This window comes from Petromyzon marinus, chromosome 22 (genome assembly GCF_048934315.1).
Source record: "Petromyzon marinus isolate PM22_M1 ecotype Great Lakes invasive population chromosome 22, UKy_Petmar_22M1.pri1.0, whole genome shotgun sequence".
NCBI classification, from domain to species: Eukaryota; Metazoa; Chordata; class Hyperoartia; order Petromyzontiformes; family Petromyzontidae; genus Petromyzon; species Petromyzon marinus.
Window position 1 is genome coordinate 19,730,075 of NC_133688.1, and position 23,302 is coordinate 19,753,376.

General features: G+C 53.0%; 1 protein-coding gene across 2 annotated transcripts in view; it reads left to right on the plus strand.

The window, feature by feature from the left end:
- The window catches only part of LOC116944858 (netrin-G1-like), a 116,311-nt gene extending 93,292 nt beyond the window's left edge, over window positions 1–23,019 (plus strand). For both annotated transcript variants that reach the window (XM_032958683.2, XM_032958684.2), the window contains exons 6-12: window positions 3,143–3,315; window positions 4,637–4,663; window positions 8,686–8,814; window positions 14,687–14,755; window positions 16,278–16,445; window positions 19,314–19,448; window positions 21,413–23,019. In XM_032958683.2, coding sequence (XP_032814574.2) covers window positions 3,143–3,315; window positions 4,637–4,663; window positions 8,686–8,814; window positions 14,687–14,755; window positions 16,278–16,445; window positions 19,314–19,448; window positions 21,413–21,684 — 973 coding nt within the window. In that variant the 3' untranslated portion in view covers window positions 21,685–23,019. The remainder of the gene's footprint in view (window positions 1–3,142; window positions 3,316–4,636; window positions 4,664–8,685; window positions 8,815–14,686; window positions 14,756–16,277; window positions 16,446–19,313; window positions 19,449–21,412) is intronic.
- The last annotated feature ends 283 nt before the right edge of the window (window positions 23,020–23,302 follow it).

A 23,302-nucleotide genomic window follows, 5' to 3' on the forward strand; every position in this document is an offset into this window, starting at 1 on the left:
GATTCGTAGGTGCTTCGTATGTGCTTCGTTGGTGCTTCGTAGGTGATTCGTTGGTGCTTCGTAGGTGCTTTGGAGGTGTTTCGCAGATGCTTCGTTGGTGCTTCGTAGCCGATGCAATGGGTCCGCGTTTGTTTATTTGTTTGTTTTGAGTCCGGCCACTCCGGTGGTAGTTTTATAGCCAACATTCTCGTCAATAACCCTCCACCACCCGACGAGGTTGTCACGTTTACACGGGCGTTTTTGTATTGTTATTGATATGTGCCAATTCATCGATCAATACGTTGGCGCGTATTCATGACAAGTGAGTAAAAGTGGCCATCTTGTCACGTGGTGGAGGGGTTAACGACGATACTTTTGGTCTAAAAGCCACGACCAACGCGAAAACAACCGTGGATCATCTTCTATTCACTTCTGTTTTAGTGGAGGGCCATAGAATCGGCACAGTCACGCTGCAATGCGTGTGAAATGTCCACATGGGCGCGGAACTTTTGAAGGCAAGGGTTGATGGATAGCATCGAGACTTGTGGGACTCTGAAGCTCGCTGTTGCTGTGAGGTGGTGGCCAGGCGATGGCAGGACAGCGAGTGGGGCTCACGAGCCTTGAGTGCGATCCCCTTGTATGCTTGGTGACTTTTCTCCTGCAACTGCCGTTGCCTCGTTAGCGCATGCCCATCTTTACCCGGGGCCATCTAGAAATCTTGAGATTCGCGATACCGTGCGTGTTGAATGCCTCGCTCTGCGTTGATGGAAACCAGCCACAAAGATGCCGTATCGCGACTTAAAGTCAACCAAATCGATTTTACTGGGGTCTCCTTTATTTACGTATTCATGGAACGACCTCACTTCACTACGCTCCATCGACCACGGCTTCCTGTCGAAGTCCCCCCCCCCCTCCCCACAAGTGGTTAGTGGCTCAGCGGGAGGTCGCTTGCTCTCCTCTGGCATCTTTCGTGCGACGGAACTCCCCCTCCCCCAGCCGTCTGTGCCGTCGACTCGCTGCCCCTGACCGAGTCCAGGATGAGCAGAGCAAACGTGAGCGCCCGAGGAAGCCAGCAGCCAATGGGCAACAGTGCCTGACAAAACCTCGACGCGGAGGGACACTGAGAATAACTCGCGTCTTGGCGCCCCCCCCCCCAGCCTCCCCCACCTCCTTCACTTCCTTCCCTACCGCCTCGCTCAACTGCAAGGGGTCTGTCTACCAGTCCACAGTGGGGGAAGAGGTCGGGGGGCGGGGGGGGAGGAGTCCCATGCGATATTCAACTCTATAATGAATTCTCCCAGCGACGATGGGAAAGGAGACGATGTTTGTGTGTGTCTGTGTGTGTCTGTGTGTCTGTGAAACTGCATTTTAGGAAAGGGCGGTCCTGCACAGTTGCCATATTTTCTGTCCGTCTGCTACAGCAGAGGTGTAGGGAATTCCAACAAGACCTACATCTCTGCTTTATTGACCTGGTCAAGGCCTATGATACCATCAGTAGGCCTGGGCTCTGGGTTGTTCTTCGTGCTTTTGGAGTCCCTGACCCCATGCTCACGATCATTAAGGACCTTCATGATGGTGAGCGGGCCCGGGTAAAACTACGTGGCCAGGAGTCAGAGCCATTCCCTGTACACCTTGGGGTGCGACAGGGACGTCCTCTGGCTCCCACATTATTTAACATTTATTTTGACCACGTAGTTCGTGAAGCCATCAATAGCTGTACCGGGGGAAACTCCATTTGGTACAGATATAATGGGAGGCTGATCGATGCCCGTTTGCGGTCAAGGGATGGCTCCCTATTGCTTAACCACGTTATGTATGCCGATGATTTGGTAATAGCTGCTCATTCAGAGGAGGAGTTGGAGATGCTGTTGCTGAGACTGGAGCATGCCACTAAGAGATGGGGCCTTACCATCAGCCCCACCAAAACTAAGCACCTGCCTGGGTATTTTGTACCATCGGACACTCCACCCCCACAACTCCCAATCGGTGATGGGGCAGTTGTGGAGAGAGTGGAGAGTTTCCCATACCCGGGCAGTGTGCTTATGACCGGCTCCAGTTTAACAGCAGAGGTCTCACTCCGAATCAATCGAGCGGCAATATCTTTTCATCGGTTGTGTAACACTTTGTGGAAGCTACCTGGTCTGTCGCTCCGCACTAAGCTTCAGGTCTTCTCGGCCACGGTCATTCCCTCCCTTCTCTACGCTTGCGAAACGTGGACCCCCTTAATGGAACATCTTCGCCGGTTAGAAACATTTAGGCTAGCTTGCCTACGATCCATCCTGGGTTTAACCAGGCTAGGTTTAACCTGGCTGGATTGTGTGAGGAGTTCACAAATCCTTGAAAGATCTGGGCAAGGTCCCATCGGTGAGCTCCTCCGGCAGGCAAGGCTGCGTTGGCTGGGTCATGTAGCCCGCATGTCCAGCCACCGTATGCCGACACAGCTTTTGTTCTGCCGGATCGAGGCTGCTAAACGGGCGTGGCACGGGCTAGCGAAGAGATGGAGTGATGTGGTACAGGAGGACGTCGAGCTGATTGGACTTGCCGATGACTGGTACCAGCGGTGTCAAGATCGGCCTCTGTGGAGGAGGCTCGTGAAGGACGCTACTGGGCAGTTGGAGGCAGTCGCCCTCCAACAACAACGGAGGGTGGAGGAGCGATGCTCACATCAACGAGCGGAGCGCCGGGTGGCTAAAGCACAGCAAGTTGGCACAGTAGGGGGCACAGGTGGTGCATCAGCCAGTCATCTCAGTCATCTCAGTCAGTCGACCCGTGGCACCTGGGTCTGCCCCGTGTCCTGCCAGCGGGCGTTCGACACTTCACGTGGCCTCAAGGTGTACGAGCGAGCGGTTGGGTAGCAGTTAGCGCGCTGTGCTACGAACCCCGCGACCCGAGTTTGATTCCCGCTCGCGGCCAACATCAGTGATGATTATCTGAAATGGTCTTGGACCTCCCCTAGGTCGGCTCAGCCTCAATTGAGTACCTGGTGTGGTGTGTAAATATCGCCATTGGGGAGACAAAGGCAGCCGTGGGTGGTGTTGCCCATCTCGTGTGCCGTGCCTGCCTTCATAGGCGCTGCTCGCTAGCAGCGCTTGCCCCAACGGTCTGTCGAAGGCTACCACGTGGGGCGGGGGGGGATCTTCTTTGTCCTTTGCGGCGCGCGCAGGTGCAAGTGCAACCTGCACTCCAACACGTGCCTCTTCAACGACGGGCGCCTCGCGTGCGACTGCGAGCACAACACCATGGGGCCCGACTGCAGCCGCTGCAAGAAGGGATTCCGCGGCGGCGCGTGGAGGCCGGGCTCCTACCTGCCCTACCCATCGGGCACCGCCAACCCGTGTGGGTGCCCGCACGGCGCACCGCGCCCGCTGCCCGCAGCGGGCGGCGGCTGTCCCGAGCAGCCTCGACGGACTGTTGAGGCTGCGCGGGACACGCCGGTGCAAGCACACGCACACACACGCACACTCACACACACGTGGGTACACGCATGGAGATGATATATATATGGACACGTGGACACAAAGACTAAGATGTCCCGTACAGCCCCGACAGGCTTCTGGGTAACCCGAGCATGCACAAACGTACGCCAGTGCAAACACACGAAACTCAACTAACGAAAACATTTTTTTTTAGTTTATTTTACCAGGTAAGGCCCACTGAGCTCTATAGCGCTGTTTAATAAGCACCCTGGTCACAAATGATACCTTAGGGAAGTTGCTTATCACGTGGAAATTTCGAGCAGCCAAATACTTTCAACGCGTTTTGGTTCTAAATGTGAAGGGAAAAAACCAGGGGATCCGGAGAAAAATCCACGTGTCCAAGGGTAGAGAGACACGCAGACTCCAAATATACAGCAGGCATAAGGGTTGGGATCAAACCACGACTCGTGTGGACAAGTCGAGGTAGTTAACATCTCGCCACCGTGGCACGGGCACACTCATGGAGATATGCAGATACAGGGTGCTTCAAAAAAATGTGAACACTTCCGAGAATGTTCAACAACACCACGTGACATGTGCTGCTGCCTCTGGGCTCTGGAGAGCACCTGGAGAAGATTCCAGGCCACGTGTTGACAACGATGGCGAACAAGTGGGAGACTCTTTGACCTTTTGAAGCTATTAACATTACATTTGTTATCACGTTACAGTGTGTATATATATTATCCGTTCTTTTTACGTAAAAAATGATAGTCCCATATCAGTGTTAACATTCTTTTTGGGAATACCCTATACGTACACACACGTGGAGGCACAACGACAAAGATCTCCCATATAGCCCCGTATATCCATAACAGACTGTCGAGGTAAGTGCTGTTAGCGAGCACCTATTAAGACCCGCGTGGCACACGAGGCGGTGGGTGGCCAGCACCACACCCGGCCGCCTTTGCCTCCCCAGTGATGATACTTACGCACCGCATCAGGTACTAATTTGAGGCGGCGTTAACCTACGGGGCGCCCGGAATCTGCTCAAATATTTGCCGCTGTTGTTTTTCGTGAGCGGGAATCAACCTCGGGTGTCTGCCGGTGGTTAACTCATCACACCGTTCACCTATAAACAAATGTCCCTGTGCAGCGTCCATGCCACCATGTAAACATTCAAACTCATGCCCCCATCTGCCCCCCCCCCCCGCCTCTCTCTGCCCGTGTCGCTTTTTCTGCAGGCACCGCTTCCGTGTCCAGCCCCGCGAGTGAGTACGCTCCGACGGAAAACGGGGGAGGGGGCGGGTAGAGGGGGGGGGCACGTGAGACGTTTAATTTATGACTTTCACATTTCCGACACCGCAGATAGACGACGTTAACATGACGGCGCGCTCACGTGGGCTGAGCTCACTGACGACGGCTGCCATTATGACGAGCGCGGTGGTCATGTGACCGTCCGTCATTCGCCATAGACCACACTTGAGATTCACATTTAAGATCTTAATTGCAATAATGTTTTAGAGAATGACTGTAATAATTTTCATTTTTCATTGCTATTGATGCCCGTTTCATGTTAGATGCATTTCTTAATTGATGTGTGAACAATAACAAATCTGTGATGCTGCCACTGCTGCTACAACTGCTGTGTTTGGGTGTGGTGCACAATCACAGCCAATAACAACAACGACTCAACTCGTTCCGCCTCAGTAGCACTGCCCTAATATTCTAGCCGGACACAAATGCTGGCCAGATTATGTTGGAAAGCTAAGAGGCCAATGGGCTGAAAAAAAGTACTTTTAATTTTGCGGAAATTCATGGAGCTGCTGCACGTGAGCTGATTTAATCGCTCCGAGCCTGCAATGGACGTCCTCTCGGCCGTCTTTGTCTCCTTTGAATGCCACTCCGTCGCTAGTCTCGACCACAGGCCATAGTCCCTTTGTAGCCGTGACATATTCAACCAAGGAGCACTCCTTTTTTATATATAACTGTATGAATGGTGTCTTTATAATAATTTCTAACAAATGCTGGCTGATTTATATTTATCTGGAAAGCCAATAGGTACAAGGACAAAATGAAATAAATGTGTACGTGGAGGTCTGCTTATTTAAAACATGACAATTGTCATGGGACCTTTTTTTTGCGAGTATCAAAGTATGCAAAATAAGAAGAGGTTTTACCCTTCCTGGCAATACAACGGGAGATGTTAAGATGTTCAAACGCCAAATAGAAACATTCTTGCCAGGAATCAAGTTACTGCATTAACCACACACAGTACTTGTGGTGAGCATGCAGACGCAACGATTGCATAAATGTGTTGCTGTGTCGCCAACGCTGCTGCTGCTGCTAACTCCCAGCTGTGCCGAAGCCGGTCAAAGCTTCGGCAGCAGAGGTCTCCAAAGTCGTCGCTAAAAACACTCCAAAGCCCCCGCCAAAAACCACGCCAGGTACCCCACGGGCACAGAGCCACGGAGATTGACTCGCTCCTCGGCCACGTTGGCCACAGTCCTGGCGAAACGGCCGAATCGCATCACACCATACCTCGGATTGCCACCTCTGAGATCCACGTAACATGGGGGGGGGGGGGGAGGGGGGGAGAAATAGAATGAAAACTCGCGATACGGTGGGATTGTCCTGAGTGGCGTTGCAGTGTTGTTGTTGTTGTTATGACACAACTGACAAAAAACGGGTGTACTGCTGCCACACTGGCAGTGAAGCGCAATTAACCAAACCACTCAGCACACTCGTCAAAAACACGGTGACCTTCAAATAAATAATAACATAGAATCTGTGTTGTTTTGGGACAATGGCTCTTCTGAAGAGCACACCAACAATGTGCCGAGTTTTTCTTTGAAAAAAAAAAAGAACCGGGACTGTTCTTAATATTCCGAGAGAGACAGATTCTCCCTGGACGGCGGCTACCATCTCAAATGCACACGTTGCCTGTCGAAGAGAAAATTATTGTGGGGAGAGAGAAAAAAACCCGGCACAGGTGGCAACCCGAATCTCATCACCGCATGGGCGGTGCTGATGACGGTGATGATGGTGGAGATATCGGAACGATTTTGTCCAAAGAAAATACGAAAATGAATATTTGCCAAAAATGTGAATTGCCCTCTTGCTCCCTTCTAGAACCTGCCAGCCTCATGGGCTATGAATGATATTGGCACCCCCCCCCCCCCGACGGAAATAGTTTCTTCCACACCTGTGCCACCGTGTACTCTTGAAGCTCTCAGGGTTTGGAGCAAACCACCTCTTTTATAGGAGAGGGGGAGGGGAGAGTTTGAAATTGATTTAACGTTAATGCTGTCCTGTGGGGCTGGCGGGTGTAGTGTAGCATCGTAGACGTAATCGCGGCGCATCAAGATTCAACGGAATGCGCCACCTGTCGTTAGATAATTGTGATTGCGTCTGCTTCTCGCTGTGTTCTCGTATCGAGTTCTTCAATTATAATTAAAAGTGGTGACCGGGTGGCTTCGAGGTCAGAGAGCGCTGAGCTGGCACCACTGAGACACTGGGCTCGAATCCAAGCAGCCGTCTGTGATTAAACCGGGATGCCCGGTCACGCATCACATTAACATTTAATCTGCAGTTAATTTGGCTAAATTACTGCTCTAATAATTAAAAATGTCAGATTTACCGTCACGCAAAAGAAACCTACTCTCATATACAGAACGAATGGGAAGTGCTGCCCACTACGTGAACCAGGCGTCACTAGAAGGAATCTCTGTTGTAACTCAGTGATGTCCGCTTCCGTGGGCTGTTCTCGAACGTGAAGGGACGCACTGCTCTGCCAGAGATCCGAATCGACTCTTCGCCTCGTGACGCGACGCAGATTGCGTGATCGGAATAACATTTGGGGAAAGGACAAACATGAATTAAGGTTATAATAAAATACCAAAAATAACAAGGCTGGTCTCGCTCTAAACTTATGAACACAAGGTCGCGGACTCTAATTTTGGTCAGGATCAACTCGGCCCGATCGATCGGCACGCTCGTTAAATAACGCAATTCGTGTTGCGTGAGTCGACATGGGCAGATTATTTCGTAGACTAAGCAGAGTACAATTACACAATCCATTTCCATAAATATAAAAAAAGAGAGAGGGGGTTGCTATTGCACTGATACGTAAAGAGACGAGGATACACGAGGCGAATGCATTTGCACGTTATCACCGGGGTGGTAGATCTGTGGCTTGCGAGCAGTGGGGGAGATTGACGGGTTACAGGAATTCTGGGCCCGAAGCTGAGTGGGTTGTGCATTGAGACCCAGCCCTTGGGCTAATCGCCGTATTCGCGGTTTGTTTTCGTATTGATTTTATTTTTTATTTTTGTCGTAGAATTCCAGGATCGGTCGATTGGCCACCAGTGACTCGCAAAGATCTTGTGAATAAATATCGAGGCGCACTTCACCACATGGCTTGGATATTGGGGTTTGCGGTCTTACCAGCCTTCATTCTGTAAGAGAGACAGTGTTTGTAGAATAGCATAACAATTTGGCTTCGTAATTATATCTGCATTTAGCTGACTTTGCTGAGACTCCGAGTTCAAATGTGAGTTTCAGCCGCCTCTAATGAAGCAAATCATTGTTCTCAAGCCTCGCGAATTCATTATCTCAACCAGGACACCAATGACTGCTATAACAACAAACACTGAATCAGATAAAATTTTACACATTTTAGGAAAACCATCACAACTGCAGTGGCGGTTTCTTGAAGTATGTATGCATGTTGAACTCCTTTCGCACCGTGTGTAGCTCATCGTGGTGGTCACTGCATCGCGCTCTTTCAGATGCGCTTCAGCGACCGTCTGGAACGCTCTCCCTTCCGATATTAGGAAGCCACCGGGAGCTAGGCACTGTTAAATCTAGATTGAAAACTAAATTCTATAGAACTGCATTCTGTGTTCAGTTTGTTGCCCTTCCTCCGCACCTCCGAGTAGCACGTTTGGCTACGTACGGTGCGACAACAGTTCAATAAACATACACGCAAGGACGGAAGTCAATTTTGAGCTGAAGCCCTCGAGGTTTGAGGCCGGCGGGACTTTGCCGATCTCGCGCCCGGTGCACTCGGCCGCCGGTTGAGCCGCGGCCTCGCCCGTCGTGGTTGGGGCACTGCCGTCACCGCACGCTCTCTCTCTCTGTCTCTCTCTCTCTCTCCCGCAACCCTCTATGTCTCTCTTTCTCTATCTCTCCCTCACCCTCTCTCTCTCTCCCGCACCCTCTCTGTCTCTCTCTCTCTCCCGCACCCTCTGTCTGTCTCTCCCGCACCCCGCCTCCCGCCGGCGGCTCGTAGTGGCCCCCAAGGCCGACCGCGTGTCGGCGATCCAGCCGGATCCGGCACCCGCGCCGCCACCGCCGCCACCTCCGGCCGCGGCGCTTCCTGCACCACCGGCTCCAGCCCCCAAGCCAAAATCCAAGCCAGGTACGGGCTGGGATAGAGAGAGAGGCGTGGCGCGTCGCCCGGCGTACCAGAAGGGAGATGTACGGAGAGACAGGCCTTACCCCCACCTCCCTTTGCGACACTTACCGTGAGACAGCCCTGTGGTGTTCATCGCAAGGCCCGCGGGTCACTGGCAGCCCCCGGGGGCTCCTTACGCGTGCTCCCCCCCCCACCCCCCGTTAATACACAAATGGTGAAACCATCCCCCAATCATTATCGTGCAGCTATCAAACCCCCAATGGTTTCAAATGTGTGGCAGCCCTCACACTGATGATGTCTTTCCGGCACTCATACTGATGATGTCTTATCGGCGACAGTGCCCCCCTCACTCCCGCCCCCCCCCCCTTCTCTGAGAATGAGCGAAGAACGCTGGGATAGCGCATTGAGAGTGGGCGAAGGGCGGAAATGAACAAATAGCAAATACATTATCTGAACATGCCGAAGAAGACGAGAGATTAAACATGTAGACAGATGTTGTTATTCTTCTTATTAAAACAATGCAACAATATTATTATTCTATTATTATTAGTAGTAGTAAATACACTCAGGCGTCACAGCCTTTGCGCTGGTGGGCGAGCGGATAGCGCGAGGGCGCCTCCCAGTGGTGGCGCGGTCGCCGCCTGCTGCCCGCGGTTCTCGGTTCGAATCGAGCGGCCGCCCCGGTGCAATAGCGCGGCGGTTGTGAAATGGTAAACCGCGTGCCCTCTGCGTCACAGCGGACGTGCGATAGCCCGGGGAGGTCGGTCGCACGAGTAGGCCATTGTGGGCTTATGTCACGGCCAACATTTGATAAACTAATCATGGATTAATTTATTAATTTGGATGACACATGAGCAATCATCCTCCCCCCCCTCCCCCCCCCGCATATTGCGTCAACAAAACGTGAACATGGAGATTAGCGCACGGCTTGGGCTCCATCAGCTCCAGGTCCAGATTTTCTGTAATCCGTCAATTTCAGTGAACATTATATTTCCCAGCTTAATTCGCGATACCACTGCGTGTTTTCTTCTGCGGTTGTGCTAGAGAGCTCTTTCGATGTGAATTGTACAGCGCCTGAATTGAGTACTCAGTTCTTGGAGAAGCTCCTGGCACGTGGTTCGAAACGTCGGACATGGCGGTACAAGCCCGAAAACGTGGCGGAGAGCTAATTGAACCTCGTGTGTATGTGTTTGTTTATTTAATTTTTATCCCGACCGCCGCTGTGCGATGAACATTGCCCGAATAACCAAGCGTCGTCTGCACTCGTACAAAAAAGTAAATCCTAATTAATTAATTGCTTAATTATATATTTTAATGAGTGCAATGTTTTCTCTCTTTGGGTGGGCGGGGGGGGGGTGGAGGGGTGGTCGCGCTGTCAAACCGCATCGCGCTTATCGACGGTGCGATCAATGTCAGGCCGCCCCTGAGATCGGGCGCTTTCATTCGGGCTGTGTCCTGACCCCGGGGGGGGGAAGGGGGGGGTAATGGTGGGGGGGGGGGGGGGGGTTAATGAGAGGAAGGGAGCTGAGAAGAGTAAAACTGTCTTTGCAAAGCGCGACCCGGGTCAGGCTAATGAGAGTGAGAGGGGGGGTCGCAGGTCAATGATATTCGTTGTAATCCCTGCACTTCGCACCGTAGTAATAATAATAGTTACCCATTTATAAGGCACATATCATCGGTGGATACCATTGTGCCGTGTATTTAAATCAGGAAATAAACAGAACCTGCGGGGTAAATGGCCAGAACTAGGGGTTAAAGGCCAATTAACAGACGTGAGTTTTCAAGACAGACTCAAATATAGCTAACGACTCTGACTGTCCTTACTGACGAAGGCGAAGCGGCACTGGAAGAAAAATAAACCACCGATCACCCCTGCAGGAACCCAGTCGTGACCTCGGAGTCCTTAAGAAGAAGGCGATCCGGTGATCTCAGGGACCTCGTTTGGTGTATAAAGATGCAGTCGGTTCCTGTAAATATTGCGGGGGGGGGGGGGGGTGGTGGTCACGCCGTATTCTGCTCATGAGAAAACCGTCCCGTAAATTGTTTGCAACGCGGCGAGGGACGGGACGCTGCCGAGCGAGGCGTCTTCTCTCGGGCCTCGGCCTCGATCAGTCTGCCAGGACTGCCGGCAACCGGCGTCGCGATTTTCTCGGCGAAGTTTCGGAAGTTGTCGGTCACGGGCAACGAGTCGCTAATTGTGGGCGGAGAGCGCGCCGCTTTTCTCTCGATGGGCTCGGGGGTCGGCGTGGCGGGGAGACTTCGTGGAGTGTCTCACGGTTGCGTGCAGAGGCCACCGGTGTGCGTGCGTGCGTGTGTCTGTGTGCGTGTCTGTGCACGTGCGTGTGTCTGTGTGCGTGTCTGTGCACGTGCGTGTGTCTGTGTGCGTGTCTGTGCACGTGCGTGTGTCTGTGTTCGTGTCTGTGCACGTGCGTGTGTCTGTGTGCGTGTCTGTGCACGTGCGTGTGTCTGTGTGCTTGTCTGTGCACGTGCGTGTGTCTGTGTGCTTGTCTGTGCACGTGCGTGTGTCTGTGTGCGTGTCTGTGCACGTGCGTGTGTCTGTGTGCTTGCGCGCGACCCGAGTTCGATTCCCGCCCGCGGCCAACACCAGTGACGATTATATGAACCGGTCCCCTGCTTCTCCAAAGGTTCACTCAGCCTCAATTGAGGACCTAACGTGGTGTGTAAACAACGGCAGTCGGGCAGACAGACACGGGCCAGGCTCGGCTGGCCACGCTCTTCATCACGTGCGCCGTTTCGGCCTTCATAGGTGCTCACCAACAACGCTGGCTCTATGGGGGGAGGGGGGGGGGACCTTTATCTTTGCTTGCTCGGGGCGGTGAGTCGAGTTGGTGTGGGCGGGTGAGCGAGCCAGCAGCGTCCGCCCCACGTTAAGACGCGCGCGTGCGAGCAAGAGGCGAGTGTTTTGTGAGACCAAGTGTGAAATGAATGGAGGGCCGATTGAAAGTGACGGCCTAACAGAGATGAGTGGACTCAGCCGTAACCCAGATTACAGCGCCGGGGCTGTGGGAAGGAGGTGGAGGGGAGGTGGAAGGTAGCCACCCCAACACACACACAGCCTTGTTGTCTTGTTGTCTTGACACACACACACACACATGGCTCCTGTCTTGTTGTCTTGATACACACACACACACAGCCTTGTTGTCTTGACACACACACACACACACAGTCTTGTTGTCTTGACACACACACACACAGTCTTATTGTCTTGACACACACACACACACAGTCTTATTGTCTTGACACACACACACACAGCCTTGTTGTCTTGACACACACACACAGCCTTGTTGTCTTGACACACACACACACAGCCTTGTTGTCTTGACACACACACACAGCCCTGTCTTGTTGTCTTGACACACACACACACAGCCCTGTCTTGTCTTGACACACACACACACACAGCCCTGTCTTGTTGTCTTGACACACACACACAGCCCTGCCTTGTTCTCTTGACACACACACACACACAGCCCTGTCTTGTTCTCTTGACACACACACACACACAGCCCTGTCTTGTTGTCTTGACACACACACACACAGCCCTGTCTTGTTGTCTTGACACACACACACACACAGCCCTGTCTTGTTCTCTTGACACACACACACACACAGCCTTGTTGTCTTGACACACACACACAGCCCTGTCTTGTTGTCTTGACACACACACACAGCCCTGTCTTGTTGTCTTGACACACACACACACACAGCCCTGTCTTGTTGTCTTGACACACACACACAGCCTTGTCTTGTTGTCTTGACACACACAGCCCTGTCTTGTTCTCTTGACACACACACACACAGCCCTGTCTTGTTGTCTTGACACACACACAGCCCTGTCTTGTTGTCTTGACACACACACACAGCCCTGTCTTGTTGTCTTGAGACACACACACACAGCCCTGTCTTGTTGTCTTGACACACACACACAGCCCTGTCTTGTTGTCTTGACACACACACACACAGCCCTGTCTTGTTGTCTTGACACACACACACACAGCCCTGTCTTGTTGTCTTGACACACACACACAGCCCTGTCTTGTTGTCTTGACACACACACACAGCCCTGTCTTGTTGTCTTGACACACACACACACACAGCCCTGTCTTGTTGTCTTGACACACACACAGCCTTGTCTTGTCGTCTTGACACACACACACAGCCCTGTCTTGTTGTCTTGACACACACACACACACAGCCCTGTCTTGTTGTCTTGACACACACACACACAGCCCTGTCTTGTTGTCTTGACACACACACACACACAGCCCTGTCTTGTTGTCTTGACACACACACACACACACAGCCCTGCTTTGTTGTCTTGACACACACACACACAGCCCTGTCTTGTTGTCTTGACACACACACACACACAGCCCTGTCTTGTTGTCTTGACACACACACACACACAGCCCTGTCTTGTTGTCTTGACACACACACACACACAGCCCTGTCTTGTTCTCTTGACACACACACACACACAGCCCCTGTCTTGTTGTCTTGACACACACACACATGGCTCCTGTCTTGTTGTCTTGACACACACACACACAGCCCTGTCTTGTTCTCTTGACACACACACACACAGCCTTGTCTTGTTGTCTTGACACACACACACACACATGGCTCCTGTCTTGTTGTCTTGACACACACACACACAGCCCCTGTCTTGTTGTCTTGACACACACACACACACGCGCGCGCAGACTTTTCTCGTAAGGGTCAAGGGACCTCGGAGGTAGTTCTGTGGTGACCCCTTCTGCGGCCCGTTCCCTCTAACACGGAGGATTGCGCTGTTGTGCGAGATTCCTGAACTGATTCCTGAACTGATTCTTCATCTCGCGAGCTGACCACACTTGTGCATTGAAGATGAAACAGATCACACTTGTGCATTGAAGATGAAACAGATCACACTTGTGCATTGAAGATGAAACAGATCACACTTGTGCATTGAAGATGGCACCTCAACAATTCTCAACAATCAGTGCCGAATGTAATTAGACAGTAATTAGGCAGTAGAAGGACATGATATTTCCCGCACCTCCGATTAGCACGGTTGTCTAGGTACGGTGCGAAAGAAGTTCAACACACGTGCGTACAATAATTTGAGAGATACCTTGTAGAATAGTGATCGGGCAGCTGTTTGATGGCTGTTGGTATTGTTGTTGTTGATCCGTGTTTAAGTTTGTTGTTGTTGTTGTTGTTTTTTGTTGCCATTGTTGTTTGCTGACGTCATGTGTTGCTATTTTCGCTTCTTCTTGTATGTATTCTGAACCTCTTCTTTGGTTCTTTCGGTAAAGTCACGTAGAATGAGAATAAAATAATAAATTGATAAAATAAAATAACACAATAAAATTCTCACGACGTTTCGGCCACAACACAAGCGGCCTTCGTCAGGTGAAGGGACGAGACTGTCTGGAGGACAGCGCTGGAGCGAACAAAGCCACGCTCAGATCGCGACCTTTTGCTAAAGTTGAGGCTTAAAGGTCGCGATCTGAGCGTGGCTTTGTTCGCTCCAGCGCTGTCCTCCAGACAGTCTCATCCCTTCACCTGATGAAGGCCGCTTGTGTTGTGGCCGAAACGTCGTGAGAATTTTATTGTGTTATTTTATTTTATCAATTTATTATTTTATTCTCATTCTACGTGGTGACTTTACCGAAAGAACCAAAGAAGATGAATCCTTGCAGTCACGAAAGCTTTAAATCGAAATATTCTGAACCTCTTTCGCGCCGTACGTAGCCAACCGCTCTTGTTGTTCAAATCGTCACCGTTGGTGGTGTCGATTGTTGTTGTTATCAATGGTGTTGCGTCATGGCTGTTTGTTGTTATTGTTGTTGGTGGTGTTGTTATTTAGCTGCCCCAAAGGCCGATGCCCCACGGCCACCCAGCATCCTGGCGGAGGAGATGTACGACGACAATCCAGGTGACTCGCGCCGTTCCCACACACACGGAGACACAAACACCCCGCCTGTAGCCTGTCAGCAGACTGTTGGGGCAAGTGCCGTGAGCGAGTAGCACCTCTGAAGGCCGGCACGGCACACGAGGGGGATGGGTGGCCAGCACCACGCCCGGTCGCCTTCGTCTCCCTGCACACTACACGAGGTCAACCTGAGAACAATGACCATTCACTGACCTCACCGTCGACGACGGTGAGGTCAGTGAGGCTAGGGTCAGGTTTAGTTTGTTAGAGTTAGGGGTAGGGCTAGTACGAGTGGCTTATGGGGGTGAAGGGGGGGGTAAGGGAGGGGGGAAGGCGGTGAAAGGTGGGGGGGATGGTCCAGAAATGTCAAGCTTTTTAAACAGGGCCCACCATGAATACTATCTAAATATTCAACGTAACTTATCTCAGCTACATATCAATAGAATACTTAATGTTCGACGGGGTTCAATTGCATGTCACGTAAGTAGCGCGGCACGGCTCCGTTCCCGCAGTGGAAAAAAAAAAACTTGGAGCCATCGGAGCCGGGCCAGGCCGGATCGGAACGCCCCCCCCCCCATCCCGGTGCAACCCGATAACGCATCGCGCCCCCCCCCCTCCCCCCTTCCTCTCGGATCTTCCGCACGGCTCGGGATAATCCCACACGTCGGCCGTGGCCATTAGAGCTAATTGACGAGCTAATTAATTACGCTACGTTCAAATTCGCGTTAACCCTAAATGTGGAGGCGCGGGAGACGTTCCCGCTGGGTCCCTGCCGTCGCGATTCCCCGTGATTAAGGAGCGGTTCCGTCTGCTTGCAAGGAACGTGGCCGCGCCCCTTCAAGCAACGTTACAGTGTCCGCGATTAATTGGGTGTGAGACATTAATTGCCCGATGGCCGACACCTGTTAATTACGGGGAATGTGCCACGCTCGTTGTGTTCGCGTTACGGAATGCACCATGTCAGAGTGTGAGGTTAATTGAGGTGGTGGTGGTGACACCAGCGGTGTGGGTTTGTAATCCAGAGGATGTCCGGCGTTTGGGCCGATCACGGTTTATGAGGATGCTATAGGTCAGGTCACAGAGGCCAGCTGGCATAGATGAGAGGGTTCAGGTTGCAGTGAGTGGTTAACGCACTCCGCTAGGAACCCGGCGACGTGAGTTTGATTCCGGGCCACGGCTGACATGAGATGGCGAGTGGCGTTTGAAGCGGTCAAGGGCAACTCACAACATTTCACGAAGCGCGCGACTGACCAGGGTGATTCCGTGTGATCAAACAACCCCCAAAGACAACGTACGTCGCAGTTGCGTAGCGCAGTTGCACCGTCTGCACATTTGACAGCCGCGCAACTTTCATGCGTAGGCGGAACGGTTTGGTTTGTGCAGTGGGGTGGTGTGGGGGGACAACAAGGGAGATACGCGAGCTGAATTTGCGTGACCAAACTAAACCGATTTCCTCCCGATCCTCCCCCGTCTACCCCCGCGTGTCACGCCACCGCCACCACCGCCGCCGACGGCGCTGCGACAGAGTGCCAGTGCTACGGCCACTCGAACCGCTGCAGCTTCATCGAGCTGCTGAGCGCGGTGACGTGCGTGAGCTGCAAGCACAACACGCGGGGCCAGCGCTGCCAGTACTGCCGCCCGGGGCACTATCGCAACGCGTCGCTCCCGCTCAGCGACGAGAACGTGTGCATCGGTCAGTTTACCCCACACCCACCACACCCCCTCCCACCCTCACGGGTTCGTGGACTCTCTTAATCCGCTACCTGCGCAACCGGGGTCGTGCCCAGCCAGCCCGGCGTGGGCTCTGGTGGCGCCCGGTGTGTTTTTTTTTCCAGTGGAGACGCCGAGCCGTGCCGTGCCGCTCACGTGACACGCAACGAAGAGGGTCGAGGCGCGTGCAGTCGACGTGGCGACGCTTTGTCCTTTACAGAGTTTTCTGGCTTTGACCACCTGAATGTTTAATTGTAGTTCGTGCTCTGCATCTACATTAGCCACACTGACGTCGTGCGCAATTACGTTTGTGATTTGCCCAACTCCCTGGCCCTGCTTGGCCGCGAGCCGTATTCAGATGTCTTCGAATGCCAGCATATCACAGTTTGGTTTTCCGTCTCAGCTCTACAGATAGCCAGTGGAAGAACCACGCTTACCGTCAGGGCCCCATGCCTGCTTGGTTGGAATTTGCCAGCGGCAAAGGACATCATCACGCTCCTCTAGCTCCGTGTTCCCCTCCCTGCAGTGCTCATCTGCAAGGTCGGCTGGGTGGGTCAGAAGTCGGGCACACTGAGCTGGTGTGAAAGGGGTTTGTCTGTTACTCAATAACTACTGATCATCATCCGAACATCTCTTTTTTAATGTCATTTCAATCGGGCTTAAATCTTGTATCTCTATTTAAATGCCATGAAGAAGGGCCATTGCCCGAAACGTCCAAATCCGGGTTTCAGCAACCCGTGATTAAATCTGATTCTCCAGATCGTCAGTTGATGGTATCACACACACACACACACAAAGGAAACCCATCTAAACGCATTTGTTTTTCCACTCGCTCACTTCGGATAACGGTTCAAGCTGCCGCGGGATTACAACCCGCGGTGTGATTGACGCCGCGTGGCGAGCGCTCCTTTGAAGGGCGTTCGAAGTTCGCCGCCCACACCGCCCCCCCCCCTCTCCTCGTGTGGACCGGACAGTTCCATTGAAGCGACTTCACAAGTCGCTCGGCGGGCTTCATCCCCCAGCGCCCATCACTGCCTGCCACGGCAGTTCGCCGCTGACGACTGCGAAGTCCTCCATGTGGGGGGGGGGGGGGGGGGGTTGGATTTCTCTTCATTCTGTTGACGCAGCGCCGCTAGATTGCTTAATTGTAATTCAATCGCAGAAATAGGCCACTAAGTAAATATATCAATCGTCAGCTCTCGTCCTCAATAACGGGCCTCCCAATTCTCGCTCGAGCCAGAAACTCTTTTTAACAATGTAAGCGGTTTTTGTTTTTAGTTCCAAAGTATTTTTTGATTATCTGCGGCTAACAGAAACCCCAGGGAATAACGAGTGTGTGGGTGTTGCAGGTCAGTGTAACATGTAAGGGGGAGCGGTGGCGCAGTGGTTTGCGCACTGCGCTACGAACCCGGCGACCCAAGTTCGATTCCCGCTCACGTTGACGATTATCTGAACCGGTCCTGGGCCGTCCCCTAGGTAGACTCAGCCTCAAATGAGTAACTGATTGGCCACCCCACCCCCTCGTGTGCCGTGCCGGCCTTTATAGGTGCTCGCTAACAGCACTCGCCCCGACACTCTGTTAAGGCTACACGGGGGATCTTTGTCTTTGCGAGGTCAGTATAACCTGTTCTCTACCGGACAGGTGGCGGCCCAATAAACAATCACCAAGCAGCAGAGCCGCGCCGAGAGGGAGGGGTGCTGCTGGCACGCTCGCTGCCGAATTTCCATTCCCCCAAACAAAAGCCTCTCTTCAAACAACGAATTGTTACGCGGTGATCCCCACTGGCACGCGGCGCTCCCAGTCAAGCAGGAATAACAATAATAACGATGCATGCTAAGTCATAAGTATGCGATGCGTCTGAGCGCAAATGAAATCGCCCTCTCCGCTTTGCGTCGTTGGCCGCTTGCCTTGCGGGTGGCACGGACGTCTGGAGAAGCGCCGTCTGAGTTGATACCCGGGCATGGGGAGCGGTGGTGTAGCGGTACGAACCTGGCGACCCGGGTTCGATTCCCGCTCACGGCCAATACCAGTGACCGAAAACCGGTTCTGTGCCCCTCCCCTAAGTCGACTCAGCCTCAAACAAGTACCTGGTGCGGTGCGTAAAAACATTGCCACTGGGGAGACGAAGGCGGCCCCTGCAGTCTGTTAAGGCTATACGGGCGATCTTTGTCCTTGGAGCACTATCCCGGCTATCCCTAGCCGAGCTCACAAACTCAACAATCGATCGGAGTGAGCCGAGTTGTTTCCTTAACTCCTTAAAGGAAAGCACACGTATAAGTGCCGTGTTAAGCTCCAGTGAGACAATCTGACTATACGGAGGAGATCATTTCAGAATTCCTGACACGGGAGGAACCAGCAGAGGAGAAACAGCCGCCAACGCCACAGACGCATAGCTGCCAACCCCGCATTCTTGTCGAGTTTTCAGGTCCATACGGGTGTTTGTTTCAATGCGGGCAAAATAAATGTCTGTTGAGACTCAAAAGGGCACGGGGTTGCCAATGCGGTGTGAATTGGTCCGTAATAAGGTAGGGCACTGGTAAGGCAGTGACAGGTGTGCAGACTCGTCGCTGGAGTAGAGGGCTTGAATCAGAGAGGAGGGTGGGGCGGTGCTACTCGAACCGGGGCGAATAATGTCAGCCTCGCAAGCACGGTTGCGAGAGAAGTTCTAATTTCCCCAGGACTAGACCTGCCTCGCCTGGTTTGCCTACCCGGGTCCCCGCACCTTCCCGGGCAAGGGATTCTAGACGAGAAGGCGCAAGGCACAAGTCGCTCAATCATCATCATCAACAATCAATCTTCATCGTATCCACTGCTGGGCGGCGACCTCACTGCTTCCTTTCCACGTTGCAGCGTGCGAGTGCAACCCGTTCGGCTCGGCGAGCGATCGCTGCAACGGCACGGGGCAGTGCGAGTGCAAGGAAGGCGCGAGCGGACTCAAGTGCGGCGAGTGTCTGGCCGGCTACTACTGGAACCGCGGCTGCCAGCGTGAGTCTCTGCCCCATCGCACCGCGACACCGCATCACCGCACGGCACCACCGCATCACCGCACCGCACGGAATCACCGCACCGCACGGAATCACCGCACCGCATCACCGCACCACCGCATCACCGCACGGCACCACCGCATCACCGCACCGCACGGAATCACTGCACCGCATCACCGCATCACCGCATCACGGCATGCACAGCACCACCGCACCGCTCCACTCATCGGCAAGCCCGCCGGTTTGCCAGAGATCTGTGGGCGGCGCAAAGCTCCTCCGTGATGTTGCGACGTTGCGCCCGCGTTCAGGGGGTTTCAATAATTAATCGTCAGAATGTTGCTTTGTACTGGAGGAATCCGATGAGCTATTAAGCAATTTTTTCACAGATGTCCAGTAAGGGGGCACGCTGTCATAACGTTACAACAACACGCGATTAAAACAAAAACACGATAGGAGTGAAAAGTATAGCAAAGGTAAACAAATAATTTTAAAATATACAAATAAAACTAAACTTTGTTTTTTTTACCTGGAAAAGCACACTGAGCTATTAGCTTATTTTTCAATAAGCGACCTGTTCACAAATGATAGCTCAACGAAGTGGCTTATCAAGTGGAAATTTATGGCAGCAAAACTATCTAAATAGTCTCAACACATGTTTCGGAGGACCCGGAGAAAAAAATCCAGCCATCACGGAAATGATATCCGATATTCGCCACCGTGCCGTGATCAAACCGGGTTCTGGAGTGTAGTGAGTGAATGGTCTCAACCTGGTCGCCAATGACTGCACAAAATACCCCCGACTCTTTGTCAATTAACTTCCGGATGAAGGCCTCCCCCACATCACATTGGATGCGGGTGGAGGGGGGTGTGATCGCTCTTCACCATGCTGATCAGTGGCAGGCTGGCAAAGGAGAGACCCAGGACCGGTTGAGATATCACAGTCGTTAGCCGTGGACCAGTGATTAAACACCGGTCGCCAGGTTCATCGCAAAGTTCAGTAATTAAAAAAAAATCTGCGCCTCCGTTATGGTTGCCACCTCCCAAAAATAGTATGAATCGGTGACGTTTCGGGCAATGGCCCTTCTTCATGGCACCGATGAGACCGATGTGATGGATGTGGCATGCAGAAGGGCCACCGCCCAAAACGTCGCCTATTATACACGTTACTGCCGAACGTGTTGAGTTTGATTGTTAAATGTGCCTGTGCACCGCTGCTAACGAAGCAGCAGCAGCAGCAGCTTCATCGCCAACTAATCTTTGTTTGATATGAAAAAGAGGACAATTAGTCTGGGCGATCCAGCTCAGGTGACAACCCCCGCTATCAAGCCCCTCCGCCCTCCTCCCATCTCTGCACGTCACCTGATGAACGGAAGCGATGTATTAGCCGCGCAGCGTACATTCCTCCGTGAAGTCTGGCAATTAATTAATTCCAGGTGATTGCGTTAATATAATGAAGACCGCCCGGGCGATATAGGCAGCGGTTGTCGCTAGGGAAATATGGAGGCCCAAGCAGATGCGGAACCCTAGAGTAGGTTTTGTCACGTGAGCCCTTTGCTGGCTTACGGGGTAATTAAATGCAATAATATGCGGGGATTAAGCCTGCGATTTTCAAAAGCTAGAGATGCTCCCCCCCTCCCCAGGCACAGGGGATTAGACAAAGGCAGTGGCCGTGATTGCGTTCATTGCGGAGAAATAAGTAAATAAATAAATACATAGATAAATAGCACGAGCAATCGCAAATGGCAGTGGGGCTTGACTCCTGTTGGTTGCATGTTTATTTACTTCAGCGACAAGACCAAAGTGAACATCTTAAGAACATGCGTGTTCAGTACAGCTTCGTTTTGCCAACGACGATGCACTTCTAAGCGGCGATCCTGAACGACGCGATGACGATAACGCCCTGGTTTACCTCGTCTCCCTCCCTCCCTCGTCACTCTCCCTCCCCCCGTCTCCCCCTCCCCCTAGAGAACGCGTGCGACGAGGAGCTGCTGCGCTGCCAGAACGGCGGCGAGTGCCGCGACCGCCAGCGCTGCGCTTGCGCGCCCGGCTACTCGGGCGCGCTCTGCGAGGAGCGCAGCGGCTGCCGCGGCCGCGGTGCCGGCTGCGGCGGCTCGGGAACGACGCCGCGCCCGGACCCCGGCGGCCTCCTGCTGGCGCTGCTGCTGGCGGCGCTGCTGCTGGTGGTGGTGCGGCCGCTCGAGACGACCCAGGAGCTCGGTCTCGCGTCCGCCGCGTGAGCGTGCGGGATGAGCCGGCGGCCGGGGTACAGAGTAGAGTCTCCACTGCGAGGGAGAGCCGTGGATCGGCCGACGGCCTCCGCTGAGCGCGGGAGGCGGCGTGCGTCCTCTGCCGGCCCCGGCGGGCACTCCCGAGGGCCCGCAGGGCGGAATTCTACAAGTGGTGCCGACGTGCGGTGGCCACGACTCGCGATGAATATCACGATGACAACAATTATGACGATGATAACAACATCGATGGATAAGGCAGTCTACAGTAATGGAGATGATGTCACCAATGATGATGAAACAGTTGAATCTATGGCTATGGTGATGGCGTTGATGGTGATGAAGGGGATGGAATATCACGATGATGACGGTGATGATAATGCTGATAACATTGATGAAAAAAGCAGAGTCTACAGTAATGGAGGTGATGTCACCAATGGTGATAAAACAGTTTAATCTCTGGCCATCGTGATGATAATAGTGTTGATGGTAATGATGAAGGGGATGGTCCAAACGCAGTCAAAATAACTTAAATGAACAAGGGATTGGGTTCCTCTCCATTTAAAGCCCCGAGCTGAGCCAAAGAGCACAGAGTCATGGTACAGCTTTGAATGTGAACATGTGTGATGATAGTGATCGCAGCGGTGATAAGACTGAGTCACAAAACTTGCTCATTCATTGACCAAAAATGTTTTCCAAAAAAGTTTCTCAAACGCTGCCACTCCGGATAAAACGTCTCAACCTGCAGGTTCACGCAATGAATGTTGGGTACACGGCACCACTTCCTGACATATTTTCTCTCGTTTCAACTCTTCATCCCATCGCAGAGCGAGGTAGCAGTATGCTCACCACAGTAAAACAACAACGACAACTCACGCGTCGTACCAAACGGCAAATGAATCCACGAGAACAAACAAACAACAACAAAAAACCCCGCAACAATTACGATCGTTTCGATGCCTTCACAGCTATCAATTTGTTGTGCGCGTGGCAACCACAGCAGCATTGGTCCCCCCGTGAGTGGGAGCCGCACCCTGCCAGTGTAAATATCTGTACATCGACCGCGAAACAACGACCAATGATGAACTATCGAGCGCCGTCGGTGAGCCGCGCGTGCGCTCACGAGCCGCTCCCAGCTTGCCGCACGTGGCGCCCTGGCTTGGAATCCCTCGAACGCTCCAAAGTCGGCGAGCGACGCGTTCGATAAATCGGCGACGATGCAACGATGAGCGCCGCGCTCTGCCCAGCGGCGCGACTTCACTTGGGTCGTTGAGCGCGCGATTGGCATCGGCCCCGGTGTAAGGAATTAAATGGGGGTGGGGGGGGGGGGTAGGGTGCCCCCTCCCTGGGGGGGGGGGGTAGGGTGCCCCCTCCCTGGGGGGGGGGGGTGGTGCCCCCTTCCTGTCTTAATATTATCCCCCCCCCCTCTGGGCACCTCTGGCCTGTCCGAGAGCCCCGGTGCAGTTACAGGGCCTGCACACTTGCTAGCTGTGACGCTGGCTTCACGTCGGCGATGCAAGAGGACATGGCGGTGTCGGGGGTTATCCGTTCCCTCTGCAAATGTGTTCCCCCATTAATGTTCGTTCCCCCGAGGATCCAGTATTTGGGAAGCGGGGAAAATTGGTTCCCC